The following is a 19,316-nucleotide window of genomic DNA, read 5'->3' as shown; positions in this document are numbered from 1 at the left end:
GTTCTTCCGCTGAGACACCGAGGACTTCACCGTCCTCGGTGAGGTCCGCGCCCTCCATTGGGGCGAAGCCTGTGGGTGGCTGCGATTGTCCTTCAGGGCCGCAGGTGCGGAGAGTGTCGTCTTCGCAGGTGTGGCGAGTGTCGTCTTCAGTGGCTTCTTGGTGGGTGGATTGGGTGAGGACGAGGGCCTTGCCCTTTCTTGCGACAAGTAGCGCTGCCTTCGCAGCCTCGTCAGCCTTCGGGTTAGCTTTCTTGGGTGCCATCGCGGGTGGTTTTTTCGTAGCACGAACGGTGGGCGCCAAATGTTGGAACTTGCTCTCTGCTGCAAGGGGATCCAACGGGGGGAGTAGTGACGTAAACAGGGTTCTCGCGCGAGATGGCAATAGCTCTGTTAACCTAGCCTCTCACGGGCACTGTGCGGGGGTATTTATAGGTATCTGAGTGCCCAGCGTCCTGTGTTAAGGACGCATGTGCCCTCAGACACCTAGGTTATCCCCAGAATATTCCCATAAAGCAGGGTTACAGACTGTAATTACAGGGATGCCTTTACAAATTAGGCCTGTAACATGCAGCGGCCGCGCAGGGCTCGTTACAATGGGCCGGATCACACGTGGGCCTCTGTGCTGGGCGAGGCCGCACGGTGGGGTGACCTCGTCGCAGGTCTTCGTCTGATGTCGTATGGGGCGAAGGGTGCCTTCGCCCGTTGTTTTGTCTCTGTTGGAACGACGACCACGGCGAAGGCCTCGAGCGGAGGGTGGCGTCTTCGCCTTCGCCCCAACACACATTACATCACATCATTCGTTGCATTCATATACATTCATTTAGACATTCATAGGATCATCATCATCATATCATAGAGCACAGACAGTTGCTTCGGTTTTAATGACAAGGCTTCGGCGAATACAAAAGAAGCAGATTTATGCTTCGTTGTGTACGAAAAGAATGGAAGGTGTTTTTCGCCTTCAGCTCAAAAAGTACAAGTTTTGTCCACATCAAAGCAATGCATTCATGGATGAGAAGGTAAAATATATTACAAGGTATTGAAAAATTTACAGAATAATGTTTAATTCATAGATTACAATATTTTCTACAAAGTTAACTCAAAATTTTCTCTAGAACTTTTTTTGCAGTAGCTTCGTCATTTCCCAACAAGCTTCAGTTCATTGATCTTCGGCTTCATCATCCTGTACATAATAAAGTAGTATAAGGAAAGCACAAATTTCAAGGAGAAGGTAAAGCAGCAGGCATAAGGTTATTATCGGCTTGAGGTGACTTCGAGCTTCATCACCAGCTAAGTTTCGTCCACCCTTCACCCAAATTTGAGTTACGAATCTGTTCCCAATGCTTCGGGCCAGGCCGGGGATGTCATTCAAGTCCGCTGGTGACAAGCTGAAGTTTGGCCTGTTTACAATATTCCCGTGCGTGCAACCAACCTTCATAAAAGCAACAGTTGTGCCATGAGAAGCTAGCAGAGCGCAGGAGTCACCATGCTTGGCTATGACTTCATCAAGAGCATCAACTTTGCCTTCAATATGATCGAAGATGCCTGGTAGGTCTTCAGCTGAAGGTTTAAATTTTTCAGAACTGGCTCCAACTGAGTCGAAGACCTGCTTCAGTCGTTGCACGCACCAGTTGCCAAAGTTCAGACATTTATCTTGAAGTTCCTTCAATGACTTTTGCAAGTTCGAACTCTTTGCAACTTCAGGTTCAAGCTTTGCATCAAAATCCTTCTTTTCTTGTTCGAAGCTTTTTGATTTCGTGGAGAGTTCACTGTTTAATCTAGCAATCTCGGCTTGGGCATCTGCCAGCGAACCCTCCATTGTTTGAAGCACGAAATCCTTCTTCTCCAAAGCAGCTTCGTGATCTTTAATTTTGCCCTCTAAGCCTTCAATTATGATTTCATTTTTCTTGTCCTCGAGGTCTTGCTGCATCCTCAAGGTTTTACTTAGTAGTAGACTCTGAAAAAATAACCTTCATCAGAAGTAACCTTCATCTCGAAAACAATAAAAGTTAAGGTAAGAACTTTACCTTAAATTAGAATAAAACAAGCTACCGGCGATATGTTACCGCCGGTATCTGCTGAGGTCGGCGTCAAGCTTCGGAAAGCCAACACTCTTCGATAGAGTGCTGACAACCTTCGCTCCAGTTCGGTCCCGAAGGCATCCTAAGCTCTCTTCGTCAACGCCACCGAAGAGCAACGCTCCTGGCTGGTAGCCGCAAGATATAGCATAATCTATTATCTCCTCTTTTTCAGTCTTGGATAACTCTTGACCAATCATGTTTTGAAAATTGAAGTCCCCTTCCTCCGAAATATCTTCGGTAATCTTCTTCTTTTTGATAAACACCTTCTCCCCTTTTCCAGGCACTGTGGCCAGGGTTTCCTCGGTAGTTGCAATAGTTTCTTCCATGGCCATATCCAAAATCATCTTATCAATATCAGAAAATGCGCCCTCAAGATTTGTGGCTTTAGCCGCCGCAGCTTCGACAGTTGTAGCTTCGGTGGGAGCAGCTTCGGCAGCTGGTGTTTTTGACGCTGAAGCTGACGGTGGCGTTTCTTCAATAGCATCAATAACAGTAATAATCCTTCGCCTTTTTTCAGCAGGCTTCTTGATTGCCACAGGCTCCTCCTTCTTTTGTAAAAGCTTCATCAATTGTGGCCCTAGTGGACTTAGCTTGAGAGGTAAAGATTCGGTCAATACCTTTAAAACTTCCTCCACGTCAATAGCAGGAGGCGTTGAAGTGATTTCTTCCTCTAAATCAGTTGTTTTTGGCTTCGCAACCGCAACTTTTCTTTTCTTCAGAACAACCACCTTTGGCTCAGGGCTGGATTTTTTCTTTTTCAAAGCTTTCTCATCTTCTTCTATCATTCTAGCAGCTTGCCTCTTCATAACACTGACAACTCTTTTTCGCTTTGGCCCTTCGGCACCCTTGCTTAACTGTTCATAGTCAGGGTATTCAAATTTTAGGGCATCCATTACTCGGTTCAGCCTTCGTTTTGGTCGGGTGCCGAAGGCCGCGGTCATCAATTGATCTTCTTTCTTAGTATAGTTGCCCAAAATTTCATTGCACATAGCTTCAATCATTTCCAACCATTCTTAGCAAGGCTCTTTGAAATGTTTCTTGAACTTGAAGTGATAGGGCAGTCGAACAAGTTCATTCTTTTTCTTTTCTCCTTTAAGCTTCGGCATATTCCATTCCTTTAACGTCAGAAATACTCTATTGGCTAAGTATTCCTGCACCAAATCTCTAGTACCGATATGCTCAGACACAACACGAAATTCACCCACAGCTTCTCGGCATGGTGACCCTTGCAGCATGTCGCACAGGGGCCTAGTTAATCCGAAGGTTAGGTCCAGTGGGCTCTGAATTATCTTCTCCTTTTTCTCATCAACCTTAACATAGAACCACTCATTTTTTCCAACCGGTTGGCCATTCGGTGCGATAGTTGATCACCGGAATCTTCATATCTTTGTAGTAAGCAAAGTTGTAACAGCCGAAATTCTCGTGTAGCCCATCTTCTCTAGCCTTCGTCTGATAATGAAGCTCGTGCACCCGGTAGAAAGTTTTGGCAAGCGGGTCCACTCCTTGGCTTCGAAGAGCCCAGATTGTAACATCCCGGAATCCACAAACACCCCGGAATGCTACTGAACTACACTTCTGACATCCGTATATAAAATTTCGACAGCATCTCCTTTGCAAAATAGCATAAAGGAGGGGGCAACAGTGTATAAACATGTATCATGACAAAAAAACATACTAAGTATTATTAAACGGCTAGCAAAGGAAAGTTAAACATACGACATGAACTGAATTAACCAGTGCGCATGACTAGTAAAAAAACAAACATCCTTTGACATCAAGTTTCTAATTAAATCATGGATGCGCTTGGGCAGCCTTAATATGAGAGTGAAAGTGGACGTGCTGCTACTCCCCTCATTCCCAACATATATCAAGTACCTGCATTGAGTAATGCAAGAGTGAGATGACACATCTAGCAAGTAAAATAATAACAAACTGTTTAACCACATAAGAACATTGTTTTACCACTATTTGATTTCGCAACCTTCTTATTACGAAGGTGCAGCACGAATACAACGTACAACACACCTAGTTACCACACCTCGCAGGTAGAAACCACAATAGTAACATAGTAATGTCACACTTCATATATACCTCATGAGTGCAAATGTCTGCAAATGCAAGGATGACTTCTGCCTTCATACCTCTAAGGATATGAAGCCGCATCGTACCCCTCCTCGGGCAACGTACGATGCTAAAAGTGTACCGGTACGGTCGGACCATAAGATCACGACATAACTTCAAAATGCAATATGGATGATGCGATGTGCATGACATGCCTACAACACTTCATACAACATGATTCAAAAAGATACTTCAACTTCATCCAAGATGGGAATCAACCACATATATCATTCCCAAATCATGATCATCCTCAATATTAGACAATTGAGAATTAATTCTTTCGAACAAATAAACTTCATCATAGAATTCAATGATTAACACATTTAATACTTATGCATACTCAATGACAAGGCATAGGATGCAAACCAAACGGTAGCAACCACCACTGTATTTACTTGCCTTCACCGGGAATTTGGAATGGTACTAAGTACGATCCGGAAGTCCACCACCTGTTTTTGACACACACCTTAGTGTACAAATCAACATAACAAACGCTAATAAACAACGCCGCACCTACGCACAATTCCAACCCGTTGCGAGCGACAACTCTCCCCATCACCACCAAACTGCAGCGGTGCTGCTTGATAATTTCATAACTTTAAAATTATAACAGCAGTGATATCAATCAAAAACTACGGAAGCATCTACATAAAATTTCCCACAAGTTTTATATTCAAATGATAATTAAATTCCAGCATCTAATTAGCCCAAACTCGTCTACAAGATACACCCTGCAATCTGTTTTTGGACAGCAACATAACCGGATTCAAACAGCGATATCTCCTAAATTATAACTCCGAATCGAACGCATAAGTACTCGTTGGAAAGGTATGACAAGGCTCTACATGATTCTCATATTGATTATCACCAATTTCCCACGAAAAATTCCCAGAAACTGCTAATACTACTGTTGTTCGCCCACCTGCATAAATCTGTTTTTTTTGGACAGCAACATACCCGGATTCAAACAGCAATATCTCCTAAAATATAACTCCGAATCGAGTGCATAAGTACTCGTTGGAAAGGTTTGACAAAGCTCTAAATGATTCTCATATTGATTATCACTAAGTTCCCACGAAAAATCCCCAGAAACTGCTAATACTACTGCTGTTTGCCCACCTGCAAAATCTGTTTTTTTGACAGCAACATACCCGGATTCAAACAGCGATATCTCCTAAAATATAACTCCGAATCGAGCGCATAAGTACTCGTTGGAAAGGTATGAAAAAGCTCTACATGATTCTCCCACTGATTCCCACTAATTACCCACGAAAAATTCCCAGAATCTGCTAGAACTACTGCTGTTCGCGCACCCACAAAATTTCTGGACAGCGCCTCTACCAATTCGCATACGTAAACATCTAATCGATTGAATTGCAGAACAAATAAACAAGAGTTAATCACAAAATCACCTTGGGTTCCTCCTTTCCTCCTTCCTTCCTCCCACCAATTCTCCAATCGGAACTTGCACCCACACGAAGAAGATCCGGCGAGGAAGGACATCACTTGGAGAGGAGGAGATGGGAGGGGGGTGGCGGCTAGGGTTGAGGGGATGGGGGCTGCTGCACAAGAGAGAGGGAATTAGGGGGGGGAGGGGATGGCGGCCAAAGGCTAGAGAGGGGGGGCGGCTGCACAAGGGGAAGGGAATTAGGGGAAGGGGCGGCTAGGGTTAGGGGGGTTAGTGGGCCGGATCAAGAACCACGGCCCAACTCGCTCACGTGTCAACTCCCGACCCCGGCGCACAAGTCTAACCAAAATTCTATTGTTTTACTAGCGAATGCTACCCAACAATTCCAAACTCCAAAAGTGCACTACCCAAACGAGAAGCAAAAAAAACAAGAAAGAATAAACTCCAACTTCTCTTCTTTGCAAACTGGGTATCACACTCTACCCCCCTTAAAAAGAATTCGACCTCGAATTCTGACGCTTTTATCGGAACGACAAAAGCAAGATTAATGAATCAACAAAACTCACACATAATGAAAAGTTCGGGTACTTCTGCCACATCAGCTCCTCAAGCTCCTAGTATTCTAAGATACGCAGCAGACGACACTCTAGAGTCTGGTCTTGCTACACAGGGAATCGACTCTAGCTCGATTTGATGGTCTGGATTCCTCAAATACTTCCTCAACATAAAGACATGGAATACATGGTGTACTATGATTATAGATTCCGACAATTGTATGTGCTAAGCCTAGCTGCCAACTCGGCTAAGATAGTAGACAGTCCTATATACCTCGGACAAAGCTTTCCTGACACCAAATCAACATTGACATATGCAAGTACTTCAAGAAATGTATATATGAATGCAATGCATATAGTGTTCCTATAGCCTAAACCAAACTTAGCCAAACAAGAGCAACTTCAAGAGAGCAACTTAATGCTTGCATATTTCTGGACAGCAGCACAGCGGTTAATTGTTTTGCTCATAACTCACAAAATATGCATCCAAAATAGTAGACTAGGACTTTATGGAAATCTTATAAAGTCCACTATACCCTTGGTATTATCATCACAACAAGATTTGACTCATAGAAAGGTCAAACAATGCTAAACGTAAATTCTGTCCAGACTTAGACAGAATTCAACTACTCAATTCAAAAAAATCCCTAATTGGAGTCTCAGTCATCCAATTCAGGTGCTCCTAGACTTTTTAGAAATCTAATAGAATTATCTATAATTCATTTATAACATATCATGTTAATTCAATGCATATCAAGGTCAAAAGACATGAGAAAGGCTCTGCTGTCCAAATTTGGACAGATTCAAAGATCACACTTAAAACAGCTGTAACTTAACTTATAGATCTCCAAAAAAAGTGATCCAAAATTTGTTGAGAAGATTAAGAAAAGTACTACAACTTATTTATAATTTATAAGAACTTATTCGAAGTTTAAATTGGGCAAACGAGGTCAGTTTCGAAGTCTGTACAAAATCTGGACAGATTCCAAGACTGGACTTGAGAAAATCATAACTCCCAAACTACTAGACCTATGGTCATGAAATTTTTACACAAATAAGATAAAGAAGTTGGCTACAACTTTTATATATAACATCTCTACAGAAAAGATGGTTTACTTCATTGAACTAGCTGCATAACTAAAACTGGTCATGCAGTCCCAACAACAAGCAATAGATTTTATGAGGTTCATTACTCTTCTAAGATAAAGCGTTCATCGAAAGACTAATAACTTTAGGTTCTTCATTACGAGACACTTAGGACAAATATAAGTATAGAAGCAATATGATAACTTTTTAAATCATTTAAGCCTAATCTCACATCATGCAAACAAGAATCAATTTAAGCATGTTATGCCTGCCCACATATTTATCCAAGCACATTCTATACACTATATCATAACTCCCTACAGCTAACAAAATTTTGCAAATATAAACTAATTGAAAAGATTATAACATTCCCTAAAACTTTTATTATAATGAGTGTCTCGAATTTGGTTTCCAAACCGATAAAACAATGCAACACTTTTGTTGCAAAACTGATAGGATTGAAACAATGGACAACTAAAATTCAAAAACCTATAACTCCTGCTATACTCAACTTAAACTACAACGAACACGCGTTGGAAAAGTTTTGAAAATTGTCCACGACTTTTGCAATAAAGTTGCACCCAAATTTATCTTTATAGCCCTCAACTATGCATGACCTACAGCTAAACTCAGCCTGAGATACTGCACATTAGAGATTCGACTTATAATCGGACAACCACCTCTCCCAATCTATTTAACAGACAATTACAAGTAAATGCCCATTTAAAAGGTACTGAGAAGAACTAAAAGTTTTGCTTAAAGAGAATTCCCAACTTTGGGCTATGAAACTATCAAAACGTGGTCGATTTATTGGTGGTTATAACGACAACTAAAGTTCGGACACAACGGTGCAACAACTTCAGAGCAACCTAACTCCAATTATATGCAATGAGAATTACAAACCAATACTCGTTGGAAAGATCATAAAATTGCTAAAACTTTCATAATCCAACAAAGACCAAATTATATTGTCTTCAATGTCTACTCTTCCGTTCAAAATTAAAGACTCATTCTGCCAGAGACACCAATAAGGATGTTTTAGGAAACCCATAACTCTCAAATGTTTGGACCAAACCGGGTGATTAAGCATCCTATGGAAAGATGAAAAAACATACTACAAAACATTCTAGACAAGTGAAGCCTGATTCAGCATCCAACTAATTTAAAATGCCTCCCAAAACCAAACAACACATTAACAACAATAAAAAAAACAATATAAAATGAAACCCAAGGCACTGGCAGGTGCAATCAACACTAGGATTTTCCACTACCAAATTGGGATGCAACTCCACAAAGTCTTTAAATAAAACTCTACCAAATAGGTTAGAACACTAAGCACGACAATCAACAAATTCAACATCCTCGTTTGTTAATGCCACTAAGGTCAAACATCCATGTATCGACAATGTATGGAACACCTGACATACCCATCTCAAGCACTATAAAACATGGTTGTTATTACACTAGAATCCAACTAATAGAAATCTCCAAAACTATTTTGTTGACGTGAAGCAAATGGTGCTCATGACATATAACATCTTTTTTTTCTCCTCTCAAAAGAGATAAAATGTGCAACACTCATAAAGCAATGGAGGGATAACAACAAGAAAAACTAATGATCTTCTTGATACAGACTCATGCAAAAGCTTCATAAATATTACTTTCAACACTAAAATAATAACACGATACTATGCTCAACAGGAGTAATTGGACTTCAATAAGACAATCCACCTAATCAAACTACCTTGATTAACCTCACATACAACAATACCTCCTATTATTGCACTTGAACAATTTCTACCTCGTGATGTCATAGGATGAATTCAAAGTAGTAGACATACATGATCTATCAAACCATCATTCATATAAAAAAAATCTCCATCTGATGCAACAACCACATCATTATAGGGATAGATGACTAACAAACATAAGCAACTTCTAGTTAAGCATTGACTTTGTTTAAGATAAAGCGGTCCAAATAATAATTCAACAAGCATGCATAGAGAACAGATCAAAAAATAAAACTACCATATATCGTCGGCGATTACAAATATATATAAAATGGGTTGTCCATATCGTCCACATGACTAGCCTCCAACAACTAAAAAAATATGCATAACCTTTATGGCTATAGAAACAAACCATGGAAGGAAAACATGCATGCCTCTTCAACTATAATATAGACATAAAATCCACTTGAAATCACCCTATTTATTGCTAAGGTTGCACACAATAAGAAAACCTATCATGTAAACATGGTTGAACTTATCTATCCACGTCATCTTACAAATTCACTTGAGTTCTACCAGTCTCAAGGTTTCATAAACATTACAACATTGCCTTTGCTCTATGGAGACAAACCTCTTGTACTCTAAGATCAAGTTGGCAAGTAGCCATATTAGCCCAAAGGGGTGAGGCACAAAGCATTGAATCCATGGAAATATTACATTGATAAGTTGGGTTGTAACCCAACATTCAATCAGACTCAACCACATGATAAAACTACATTATATCGTGTTTTCACACCACACCAAGCCGGATTAGACCCACTATACACAAACTCAATAAACAATCGGTCCTACAAGTACTAGAACCCAAAGAAATCCATAAAAAACATCCACAGTCAAGCATATAGAAATATATGATAGTAATAGCTCAGAGATTTGAAAAACATCGCATAAAAAACATCATGACGATATGTATACAAAACAAGTACATTAGTAGCTTCACTTGCATAATAACTTCAGCAACAACCACATCAAGAAACCAATATTAAATAGAAGTAACATATCATATCAAGCATTAAGTCATTAACGACATATCCCATCAAACCATAAAGGGATTTGGAGTAAGGGAATTCTAGTCATCTATACAATAAAATACTAATATGAAAGATATACGAACTCATACCCTTCCTATATGTGCAAGTGTGTCAAATTTATCTTCAAATTGCGTAGAATCTAAAGCCTATGCTTTGATACCAACTGTAACATCCCGGAATCCACAAACACCCCGGAATGCTACTGAACTACACTTCTGACATCCGTATATAAAATTTCGACAGCATCTCCTTTGCAAAATAGCATAAAGGAGGGGGCAACAGTGTATAAACATGTATCATGACAAAAAAACATACTAAGTATTATTAAACGGCTAGCAAAGGAAAGTTAAACATACGACATGAACTGAATTAACCAGTGCGCATGACTAGTAAAAAAACAAACATCCTTTGACATCAAGTTTCTAATTAAATCATGGATGCGCTTGGGCAGCCTTAATATGAGAGTGAAAGTGGACGTGCTGCTACTCCCCTCATTCCCAACATATATCAAGTACCTGCATTGAGTAATGCAAGAGTGAGATGACACATCTCAGCAAGTAAAATAATAACAAACTGTTTAACCACATAAGAACATTGTTTTACCACTATTTGATTTCGCAACCTTCTTATTACGAAGGTGCAGCACGAATACAACGTACAACACACCTAGTTACCACACCTCGCAGGTAGAAACCACAATAGTAACATAGTAATGTCACACTTCATATATACCTCATGAGTGCAAATGTCTGCAAATGCAAGGATGACTTCTGCCTTCATACCTCTAAGGATATGAAGCCACATCGTACCCCTCCTCGGGCAACGTACGATGCTAAAAGTGTACCGGTACGGTCGGACCATAAGATCACGACATAACTTCAAAATGCAATATGGATGATGCGATGTGCATGACATGGCTACAACACTTCATACAACATGATTCAAAAAGATACTTCAACTTCATCCAAGATGGGAATCAACCACATATATCATTCCCAAATCATGATCATCCTCAATATTAGACAATTGAGAATTAATTCTTTCGAACAAATAAACTTCATCATAGAATTCAATGATTAACACATTTAATACTTATGCATACTCAATGACAAGGCATAGGATGCAAACCAAACGGTAGCAACCACCACTGTATTTACTTGCCTTCACCGGGAATTTGGAATGGTACTAAGTACGATCCGGAAGTCCACCACCTGTTTTTGACACACACCTTAGTGTACAAATCAACATAACAAACGCTAATAAACAACGCCGCACCTACGCACAATTCCAACCCGTTGCGAGCGACAACTCTCCCCATCACCACCAAACTGCAGCGGTGCTGCTTGATAATTTCATAACTTTAAAATTATAACAGCAGTGATATCAATCAAAAACTACGGAAGCATCTACATAAAATTTCCCACAAGTTTTATATTCAAATGATAATTAAATTCCAGCATCTAATTAGCCCAAACTCGTCTACAAGATACACCCTGCAATCTGTTTTTGGACAGCAACATAACCGGATTCAAACAGCGATATCTCCTAAATTATAACTCCGAATCGAACGCATAAGTACTCGTTGGAAAGGTATGACAAGGCTCTACATGATTCTCATATTGATTATCACCAATTTCCCACGAAAAATTCCCAGAAACTGCTAATACTACTGTTGTTCGCCCACCTGCATAAATCTGTTTTTTTTTGGACAGCAACATACCCGGATTCAAACAGCAATATCTCCTAAAATATAACTCCGAATCGAGTGCATAAGTACTCGTTGGAAAGGTTTGACAAAGCTCTAAATGATTCTCATATTGATTATCACTAAGTTCCCACGAAAAATCCCCAGAAACTGCTAATACTACTGTTGTTTGCCCACCTGCAAAATCTGTTTTTTTGGACAGCAACATACCCGGATTCAAACAGCGATATCTCCTAAAATATAACTCCGAATCGAGCGCATAAGTACTCGTTGGAAAGGTATGAAAAAGCTCTACATGATTCTCCCACTGATTCCCACTAATTACCCACGAAAAATTCCCAGAATCTGCTAGAACTACTGCTGTTCGCGCACCCACAAAATTTCTGGACAGCGCCTCTACCAATTCGCATACGTAAACATCTAATCGATTGAATTGCAGCACAAATAAACAAGAGTTAATCACAAAATCACCTTGGGTTCCTCCTTTCCTCCTTCCTTCCTCCCACCAATTCTCCAATCGGAACTTGCACCCACACGAAGAAGATCCGGCGAGGAAGGACATCACTTGGAGAGGAGGAGATGGGAGGGGGTGGCGGCTAGGGTTGAGGGGATGGGGGCTGCTGCACAAGAGAGAGGGAATTAGGGGGGGGGGAGGGGATGGCGGCCAAAGGCTAGAGAGGGGGGGGCGGCTGCACAAGGGGAAGGGAATTAGGGGAAGGGGCGGCTAGGGTTAGGGGGGTTAGTGGGCCGGATCAAGAACCACGGCCCAACTCGCTCACGCGTCAACTCCCGACCCCGGCGCACAAGTCTAACCAAAATTCTATTGTTTTACTAGCGAATGCTACCCAACAATTCCAAACTCCAAAAGTGCACTACCCAAACGAGAAGCAAAAAAAACAAGAAAGAATAAACTCCAACTTCTCTTCTTTGCAAACTGGGTATCACACAGATAAAGACGCTGAGCCTAACGATAGCGTTAGGATTCAGCTGATGAAGATAAATTTCGAAATCTTCCAAAACATCCCCAATCATTTCATGCAAAGGAAACATCAATCCTGCTTTGAAGAAACTTCTGAAAACTACCACCTCATCATTTTCTGGCTTCGGAGTGGTTTCTTCCCCACCAAAACGAATCAGCCTCTTCTCGGCTTCTCTGAAGTAGCCTAACTTTATCATCATGGGCATATCAGCCTCAGAGACATTAGACTTTCCAAAGTCCAAGTGGCTAGGTTTGGATGGTATGACGGTGTTATAATCTACCTCTTCTTCATCAGCATTACCCTCTTCAATGTCAGCCTGTTCAACTTCGATAGCAGGTGCACCTTCGTCAGAAGAACCCTTTGTCACAACCAGTCTCGATTGCTTCATTACTTCGGAGATTGGGGCAGTCTCGGCAGCTTTGGCCTCCTCTCCGTCGTGTGACTCTAGCAGTTGAACACACTCTGGCCATTTGATACTGAATTTCTTACGGTTTTGACGAAGTTGATGACTTTTTGCAATTTTGCTGAAACTCCCTCTTATGACGAAGCTAAACCAAGACGATGCTCTGATTGAGAATACGATGAATAAGCTTCGGCTATGGTCAAATTTTTCAGCAGCATAACAGTGCAATAGTAATAAATGTTGTGGTAACTTCACACCTACCCGTCTGTTTATATAGTGCTGCAGGTGGGAAGGTGAATCGTCAAGACGCTCGCACCTGCTGAACAGTCGCCTGCACCCACTGAACGGTGGACCACAGTGCGCGAGAAGGTGAATCACCAGATCGCGCGTACCCGTCGTATGGTGGGACCACCTCGCACTCGGAATATTTAATCGTTTCTCGACAACGAGCTCAGGGAAGGTGTTTTTCGGACCTTCGGCATTCCAAAGCCTAAGAGAAATTTTCACGGGTTGAGCTCGTTACGAAAAACGATCTGGCACCGTGAAGGGGCTACTGTTGGGGGTCTACTTCATCGCCGAAGGTCCTGTAAGAAGAAACACCTTCGGAAGATCAACACAGAAGCAAAGCCGAAGCTACCATCCGGGGAGTTTCGGCATAGTGACATGCCTTGAGACGAAGGGTGGCACCGACTTAAAGATGTAAAGACCGATTGGCCCATGATAATTTGTGTCATGATTGTAATCAGTTATAAAGGACATGAATGTAAATCCACACAGGCTGCGTCCTATGCCTATAAATAGATGAACAGTATCCCTGTACTGTTCACGCTGACTGGTATTCATTCTTACGTCGCGCTTGTACTTTCACCTTCTGTCAAGGCAAAGGTATAGAATGTAATCCAATATTGTTTATATTCATTCATGATTAAATAGTAGTAAATGTATATTATAACATCATTCAATTATTCATGTTGTTTCTAATGTTTCATATACTTCGTCTTTCATCTAAGTATACTATGATGATGAAGGTATGTCCTTCATGACCTTCGTCCGAAGATAGTTATATCCTCAGGGAAATAATGTTTCGAAGGACGAATGGTATTAACCTTTAACCCATTTTTGTGTTGCCTTGTTCTTAATTCATAGCAATTGAGAACAAGTCCCCAACATTGGCGCCCACCTCCGGTGAACTCACTTCCACTGATTGAGCTGATGGCTTCGTTCAACAACCAAGCTGAAGTATCTTCGGCTACGAAGCTGCTGGTGCTTCCGATAACAGGCGGTTCAGGTTCAGAGTCGGCTAACAAGAAGCAGAAGAAGGAAGCACAGACAAGGGTATAACATGTTGGGGTGCAGGGACCCTTTATCAAATCAAAATGGTCCCACATCCCAATTACCTTCTCCCAGGAGGACCTTCAGCTCAAAAATTATCCTCACAATGATGCTATGGTCATATCTTGTGTCATCAAGGGTTTTCTAGTCCATAATGTTCTAGTTGATACAGGCAGCACAACGGATATCATATTTGCTAAGGCCTTCAGACAAATGCAAGAGCCAGAAGACAAGATTCATGATGCTACACATCCTTTATGTGGCTTCGGAGGAAGACAGATTACAACACTCGGTAAAATCACAATGCCAGTTACCTTCGGCTTTGTTCATAACACAAGAACCGAACAGGTCGTCTTTGACATTGTTGACATGGAATATCCTTACAATGCAATCATTGGTCGTGGAACACTGAATGCCTTTGAAGCAATACTTCATCCAGCATATCTATGCATGAAGATACCTTCGGAACAAGAGCCCATTGCTGTTCATGGGAGTCAAGAAGCTGCCAGAAAAGCCAAAGGAAATTGGACAGACTCAAAAGCAATTCACAATATAGATGGAGCTGAAGTCTGTGAACAGTACAAATACAAAAGAGAGAAGGCTGCTTCGGCGGATCAGCCGAAGCCTATGCTTCTATGTGAAGACATAGTAGAGTAAAAAGTGCTGCTGGGGTCTGAGCTATCTGAAGAGCAAGAGAAAACTTTGATAAGATTTTTATTCAACAACAAAGATGTCTTTGCTTGGTCAGCCAATAATCTCTGCGGTGTCAACAGAGATGTCATTGAACATTCACTCAATGTGGACCCATCCTTCAGGCCAAGAAAGCAAAGACTTCGAAAAATGTTTGATGATAAAGCCGAAGGTGCTCGGAATGAAGTGAAAATGTCTGATGATAAAGCCAAAGGTGCTCGGAATGAAGTGAAAAGGCTTCTCAGTGCTGGTGTCATCAGAGAGGTAAACAACATGCCTAATCCAATAGATTTTTCGATATCTATTACTTATTTTGTAATTACAAGTTGCTTTAAACTGTGTCATAATTTTTTATTTTTCGTTGCGTTAGAAACACCTAAAATTTTTGGCGTCCTCCGCCACTGGTTGGTGGTATAGGTGCTGGTGAGTTTTAATGTGTAGAGGGGTCACTCAATATGTATCTTGATATATGTCCTGATATTATCCCTTCTTTTATCAAATTTTCTATTTGACGCATTCCAACGTATGAAAATAGTAAAACTAACATATTGGCTCGACAGGCATCTGACAGTCGTAGTGGAACATGCAAACGCCTTGATGGAAGGGGTTGAATGTGCTAGCGCTTGATGGTATGCGCGTGACCTAAATGGGCGCGCGTCAACAACAATAATCCTATACATTGATCAAGGTTAACTTGATACATGGCTGACCAATACAAAGGTACGTACGTATTTATTTCCAAGACCCGGCCAACAACTGGTATAGCTTAGTAATAATATAAACAAGTATACGGCAGTCGCATCGATCGTATGTATGATCAGATCGCCGTGAGCTTGATCTGCGCACCGTGCATCGGATGCAGCGTCATGACGGTATGCGGCGCGTGGGTATACGACGGCGCGAGCTCCATCTCAAACCGCTGAAGGATGACGCACAGCGCCATCTTGGCCTCGAGAAGCGCGAAGCTCTGGCCGATGCACGTGCGAGGGCCCCAGCCGAACGGGATGAACGCGCCCGAGGCGCCGTTGCACGCCCTGGAGACCCCCTCGGCGAACCTCTCCGGCTTGAACTCGTGCGCGTCGTCTCCCCAGGTGTCGGGGTCGTGGTGGATGAACAGGACGGGGATCTCAATGATCGCGCCGGCCGGCAACGTCACGCCTCCGACCTTCATCTCCTTGTAGGCCTTCCGGCTGAACACCACGGCCGGCGGGTATAGCCGGAGAGTCTCGTAGAGGATCATATTCACCTGGAAACACATGGATATATATAGAGCACAAAACAGTTGGTGCCTGCCTGCCTGGTACATCTAGCGATCGAGAAGAACAACAAACTCACTGTTTTGAGGCGGCTCAGTCCCTCGTACTCTGGCTTGTTGTCGTCTCTCCCGAACAGGCCAGTCACTTCCTCCCTCGCACGGTCCTGCCACTCGCGGTGCATGCTCAGCAGGACCATGGCCCATGTCAGCAGCACCGACGTTGTCTCCATCCCTGCGAAGTAGAACAGCTTGCACTCCTCGATGACATCTTCGATCGTCATCCCAAGGGCGGACTGCTGGCCGTGGCCGGTCTCGCCTTCGTGCCTCGTGTTGTTGGACTCCAGCAGCAGGCCCAGGAGATCGTCGGCGCCGGTGGTGCTTTCGCCGCCTTCTCTCATAGCCATAGCCCGCATCCTCTTCCCGACCACCCCTCGCAGAATCGAGTTCACCTCCTTGTTGATCTGCCGCATCCTTCTGTTGTTTTTTGTCGGCAAGTACCTGCAGCCGTTAATTTAATTTAATATATAGTCAGCACTGACCACCAGCCGTCCAGCCCTCCTATCAAAGAAGAGAGGATTTGCAATGAGCGGTCGTCATAGCAATGTAGCATGCGTGCAGAGCAGCAACTCACATGTAGCCTGGGATCACGATCTTCTGAATGGCACCCACGAAGCGCTCGGCTTGCTCGGACTGGAGCTCGAAGATCCTTCTTCCTTCGAGGTAGCTGCTGCCGAACGCGGTGCGGGAGATGACATCCCCCGTGAGGGCCTGGAGCTCCGGCCAGACGTCCAGCTCGCACGAGCCGCCGTCGGGACCCAGGCACCGCGCCGCCCATCTGCCGACAAGCTCTTCGCAGCATGCAGAGAACGTAGGCAGCATGAGCTGCAATGCAATGCAATGCAAAGGTCACATACACACTCTAGCCAGCGATCAACCACAGACCAAATTGTACAGACCACGTACCCTGAGCTTCTCGAGATGGAACGCAGGGTTGAGGATCCTCCTGTGCCTAACCCATTTCTCGCCCTCGTGGCTGGTGAGCCCGTCGGAGAGCAGCTTCGTCAGGGCCGGGAACTGGGGCTTCCCGAAGTGGCCGAACTTGTTGGAGAGCACGTCCCTGACCAGCGCCGGGTCGGTGATGGTCACGTTGGGGATCGGCCCGAACCAAGAGAAGCACGTCTTGCCGTGCTCCCGGACGTTGCCGCAGAGGAACGGCGTGACGCGGGGCACGATGTCGTGGCACCCCAGGGGCAGCGGCGGCCTGGCCCAAGCCTCCTTGTTGAGGCGGCCGAACTCCCTCAGATCGCCCGTCAGGAAGCGGTACGAGGTGCCGCGGAGACCCTGCGCGCGCAGAGCCCGCTCCAGCCGCCGAGGCTCCCGCCATAGCCTGCTCAGCAGCCGCCCGCCCTGCCAAAGCAGGACGAGGCCAGGGACACCGTACACCAGCAGGCTGCGTGCTGCTGGTGCCGACGTGGTCACCGCGGCGAACAGAGCTCCCAGAAACATTGCTGCAGACAATTTGCCAAGTGGACTTTCACTGGATGTGCTGCATATCGTACGGCACTCGGACTGAGGTTAAATAATAGGGCGCCGGTGTCACCTGTTGCATTGTAAGACTTGGAGTGTAAGACTTGCTCTGCATTTTTTTTTGGGTTCAGTCGAGCGGGCCGCAGCACACGCTACGAACTTGGCGGACAAGAAATTAATTCGGACAGATATAGTTTTGTGCTATCCCCTGGTATAGCCTAGACTCCAACATCAAATGATCGATATGATGGTTGACCTCGATTGATAAGGTTTTAATTAATGCTCGCAGCTATAGTTGAACTGTATATCTTCTTTATGTTATCGGCGATACTGTTAAGGCCTGCTCCAACGTTCCATGAATGCCCCCTCTAGCCTATAGATGTCCAAATGTTCCGCTCGACGGGCCCGGTGAAGCCCGTCCCAGTTTAGGTCCAACCCGTCAGACACAGTTAGTAAACCGGTCGGACATATCAAACCAGCGGTTTTGTTTCGCTGTACAGGTCCAGCCCACAGCGGGGAAATTTGCTATTTTGTCACACTTAGTTGTGAACTTCTCTATTTTAGACCCAGGTCCACAAATCATAGACACAGATGGTCCCACAAGTCATAGACAGAGGGTCACATAATAGCATTTAGCTAACGTTAAAAAGGCTAAAATAGCAAATTTTTCGCCCACAGCGGGCCTAAACAGGTCGGGCTGTCCCGGTAACTCGGTATGCACGAGAAAAGCGGGTTGGTAAGCACGGTTTGGTAAAAAACGGGCCTAACGCTAAACGACCAGGTTGGGCTAGCCCGACGGGCTCAGTTTTCTGTCCAGGCCTAACCCACTTATTCGTGTCGAGCCGGGCTCAAACCGGGGCACAAAAACGGGCTTCGGGCCAGGCTTTCGAGCTTCCTATACATCTTTACTCCCGCCATATCGGTGAATTAGTGAATGCCCCCTCCCTCTCCCGCCATATCGGTGTAAATACGCCCTCAATCCCTTGAACGGTTCCCCATCTTGCTCCCTCGGGTTGTCTCCAGCAAGGGTAGATATATGGTCCTGAACGCTAAACGTAGGGTGTCGCGGCCTCCCCTACGCGTCCAGCAGCACCTGGTAAAGGAGCCAATAAAATATAGCGCTCGTCCGTGGCACGCTAAATGTGGCTTCTCCCGAGCCTCTGCTATCCGGGTGATGGATCATCCTCTCGCCACGGTGAAGTGTCCGCTACTACAGTTCCCCGTTCCATGGCGAGTTTGTTCCTCGAAGCAGTATCGTCGAAGCGGCGCGTTTCGTTGGAGGCGGCGACAAGCTAGGATCCAAGCAGCCATGTGTAGGATCTAGGACACTAACTAGAGGGGATGAATAGACAG

The 19,316-nt window shown here is 43.8% G+C and overlaps 1 protein-coding gene across 1 annotated transcript; it reads right to left on the bottom strand.

Annotated features, from left to right (window-relative positions):
* Positions 1-15,755: 15,755 nt before the first annotated feature.
* Positions 15,756-18,055, bottom strand: LOC103636104 (cytochrome P450 72A14). Its single transcript, XM_008658467.3, has 4 exons — positions 17,400-18,055; positions 17,068-17,318; positions 16,517-16,934; positions 15,756-16,427 (listed from the first exon to the last, which is right to left on the bottom strand). Exons 1-4 carry the CDS (start codon positions 17,940-17,942, stop codon positions 15,999-16,001), a joined length of 1,641 nt encoding a protein of 546 aa, XP_008656689.1. The 5' UTR covers positions 17,943-18,055; the 3' UTR covers positions 15,756-15,998.
* Between the last annotated feature and the right edge of the window lie 1,261 nt (positions 18,056-19,316).

This window comes from Zea mays, chromosome 8, assembly GCF_902167145.1.
Source record: "Zea mays cultivar B73 chromosome 8, Zm-B73-REFERENCE-NAM-5.0, whole genome shotgun sequence".
Classification (NCBI taxonomy): Eukaryota; Viridiplantae; Streptophyta; class Magnoliopsida; order Poales; family Poaceae; genus Zea; species Zea mays.
Note: the sequence above shows the minus strand (reverse complement) of the source record. Positions and strands in the feature narration are given on the sequence as shown.